Below are 3,413 nucleotides of genomic sequence, written 5' to 3'. Positions count from 1 at the left end.
TGATGGAGGAAGATGAACTCTGCTTCCCACAACTTCTCAACACTTCTTGCAGGAAGCTGAAGCGTTCAGAGTTTGAAACTGTGGTGGTTTCATTTGTACTATGTTTTATTTCTTTGGTCACTGTTTCTCTCAACCTCTTGGTCGTCATCTCAATCTCTCACTTCAGGTAACCAGTAGTTCCAGTTGGTTGCAAAGGCTGTAGTTGTACACAGGGAAGGCAAGCACATACATGAAAGCAACTCACAGTAAACTGTTAAAATATATGTCAAGAGTTTGCACAGGAAACTGATTGTTAAAATATTAGATGTCAGTTTTACATTTCTTAAGGTGATGGTGACTGTTGAAATAATGCCTGCTTCTTCATATTACTTCTTCAGGCAGCTCCACAGCTCTACCAACCTGGTCCTCCTCTCTCTGGCTTTCTCAGACTTTTTTGTGGGGCTAATGATTTTACCTCAGCTCATGCTTTTAGACGGATGCTGGTACGTTGGTGATTTAATGTGTCTTTTGTATTATGTTTTTGTTGCAGTTATCACGTCTGCCTCAGTGGGAAACATGGTGCTCATTTCAATTGACCGTTATGTGGCTGTATGTGATCCTTTACATTATCCCAACAAAGTAACCCCAAAAAGAGCTCAGATATGCGTGTCCCTGTGTTGGACCTTCTCTCTCTGCTATGCCATTATACTGCTGAAAGATAATTTTAAACAGCCAGGCAGGTTTAATTCTTGCTCTGGAGAATGTGTGATTGATGTTGGTGTTATTGAACAATCTGTAGATCTTTTTTTAACCTTCCTTATTCCTATTACAGTCATCATAGTTTTATATCTGAAAGTTTTTGTGGTGGCTGTGTCTCAGGTTCGGGTCATGCGCTCTCATATTTCAGCAGTCACACACCAACATTCAGGAAAAACCATCATGAAATCTGAGATTAAAGCAGCCAGGACTCTTGGAGTTGTTATCGTTGTGTTTCTCATGTGTCTGTGTCCATATTTCTGTGTCACAATTGTAAAACAGGACAACTTACTCAATACTTTATCTTCTGCCCTTGTCTTGTGTCTTTTTTATTTCAACTCTTGTCTAAACCCGGTGATTTATGCATTTTTCTATCCTTGGTTTAGAAAATCTATAAAACTCATTATTACACTTCAAATACTGAAATCTGGCTCTTTTGACACCAACTTTCTTTAAAGTTACACTAACAGAGGACTGAACAGGGGGCACCTAATGGTGTAAATACTACATGAAAATTAAGCTAAAACTACTCAGACTGTAGCGTTATGATATTAAAATTCTTTGATAACATTATATTCTGTTAACAGCAACAATAAAGTCTTAATGTTGAGTCTTAGTGTTCTTTGTTCAGTTAATCCCAGATGTGTCAGACAGATGGTGGTTTCTTTTTGCTGATAGATCCATTAAAGTTTGCCTCACTGACCTAGTTTTGATAACCAGAGCTGATTCGAGTGGTAGTCACAAAATAAACTGATAAAAAGGGAAAGTCACATGTGCAAGCTGTAAACACTTCTTTGTACCTTATAAAGTAATCATCTGGTAGAAATATGTGGGAGTGGGTGTCTGTCTTCAACAGGATGCTGTCCCCAGGAGTGTCCAGCCTGAACAGACGAGGCCCAAGTTTAAAACCCCAGGTCCTCCCCAACTGTTCAGACCAATCAGATAAAACACATTCTCAAAATAACTGTGTAATTGATAAATGGACTGTACTTATATAGCATCTTTCTATCTTATCAAGATAAGTGCTTTACACAGAGCTTTATTTGTAAACTGATTGAGAAAAAAATCTGTATGCCTCTTATTATTGTCCATTGTTGTCATCTTTCTTTGTTAAACCAGGTCTCTCTTGTAAATGAGTCCTCGAGGCTCAATGGGATTAACCTGTAGAAATAAAGGTTGAATGAATTAATGATTGATGCCGGAACAGGGTGTGGGCTGGGGGGAGGTGGGGGTGCATGGGGGGTGGGGGAGGTCGGGGGCGGGGGGTGTCTGTGGGTCCTGCCACAGAAAAATTTGAATAACAGAGATGCCATTTCCTGCATTCTGGTGTATGTTAATAACAATCCGTTAACATTTACCTCCATTTTTGATTAAATTACTATTTTGGAGAGCAACAGCAGGTTGTGTGTGAATGAGCAGCTCCAATTCTGTCAGGTGTCCTAACCTCCCCTCACTTCATGGTTCTGAGCTCAACTCTTCTCCGCAGAATTTGTTGCTCCTGCTCTGGTCTCGTGGCACCGTTGAAGGCTTCAATTCTCAGTTGGCCCACTAAGGACAATCCATCCATTTATTTTATGAAAATAAATTGGACAGTCTTTTGACATTTTGATCGCTGTTGTCATTTTGACAAATTAGCGCCGTTGTTTTGAAATGTGATGTAATGTGAATAACATCAAACATTTCTCTCACTGTATTTTTAATTTATTTTTTACAGTAAGCGTTTTTATTTATCATGTCTGAAATGTGTCAGGAGTTCAGACATATCAGCAGTAGAGCTCAGTAGATCGGCATGGAGACACTGTGCACTGTCTCCAGGGCATTAATTTATTCTGTTGAATAAATGATTGTTTCTGTTGTTGAACGGATCACGTCAGCAGATTCATGTGAGCTGCAGCCCCCCACCCTCCTTAGGTGATTGGGGGGGGGGGGGGTCTGAGAGGAGGGGAGAGGGGATGTTTTTCAGTGCACAGCGCCGGCGCCGCTGAGGAGGGACAATGTTTGGAGAGGAGAGAAGGACAACCCTGCAACACCTCCGTGCGTAAATGTGACCATCTGTCCCTCAGTCCTCATCACCCCCCCCCCCTCCTCCAAGCTCCTCTCCTGCTCCTCAGGAGGAGAATGTGAGCGAGCTGGTGCGCCATGTGTGCTGTGGCTGGAACGTCCATAGACTGGGTCTGCCGGGCTAAGGGCAACGTCTCCTCTCGTTGTATTTTTAATAAATAATAAAAACAAAAATGTGCGATGACTTTGGACTTTTAGGAGCGGAGATTTGTGTTTCCGGATCTGAGCAAGCAGTTGCCGGAACACAGCCTGTCAAAATAAGAGAGTTCCCGAATCTTGTTCTGGCAGGATCCGGCTCAAATTAACCCCTGACCTTACACAACAATCTGTGCCTCATTGACCCATTCATACAGCACTCTACTAGAGTTATACAAAGCTGACTGAACAAATCATTCTAAAGAGACTAATCAAAGCTTTATCACATTCATACACCAATGGGACACACATCAGATATATATTATCAGATATATATTACATATATTTTTTTCCACTTTCCTCTCTGAATAAACAAAGATGCTTTGTGAGTACTATTACCCTGGGCTGCCACCTTACCGAGGTGGAGGGGTTTGAGTGTCCCAATGATCCTAGGAGCTATGCTGTCAGGGGCTTTACGCCCC

The 3,413-nt window shown here is 41.7% G+C and overlaps 1 protein-coding gene across 1 annotated transcript; it reads left to right on the top strand.

Annotated features, from left to right (window-relative positions):
* Window positions 1–2: 2 nt before the first annotated feature.
* LOC119418918 (trace amine-associated receptor 8a-like) lies at window positions 3–1,191 on the top strand. The gene is made up of 2 exons (XM_037686210.1): window positions 3–166; window positions 378–1,191. Exons 1-2 carry the CDS (start codon window positions 3–5, stop codon window positions 1,189–1,191), a joined length of 978 nt encoding a protein of 325 aa, XP_037542138.1.
* Window positions 1,192–3,413: the final 2,222 nt, after the last annotated feature.

The sequence above is a fragment of the Nematolebias whitei genome, chromosome 13 (assembly GCF_014905685.2).
Source record: "Nematolebias whitei isolate Nwh7 chromosome 13, NemWhi1, whole genome shotgun sequence".
Taxonomy (NCBI): Eukaryota; Metazoa; Chordata; class Actinopteri; order Cyprinodontiformes; family Rivulidae; genus Nematolebias; species Nematolebias whitei.
Note: the sequence above shows the minus strand (reverse complement) of the source record. Positions and strands in the feature narration are given on the sequence as shown.

Excerpts from the sequence above, each read along its gene's own strand:
- LOC119418918 (XM_037686210.1), top strand. The coding sequence starts at position 3 with ATGGAGGAAGATGAACTCTGCTTCCCACAACTTCTCAACACTTCTTGC. Across the intron at positions 167-377 it reads ATCTCAATCTCTCACTTCAG|GCAGCTCCACAGCTCTACCA; the intron begins GTAACCAGTAGT and ends TTACTTCTTCAG.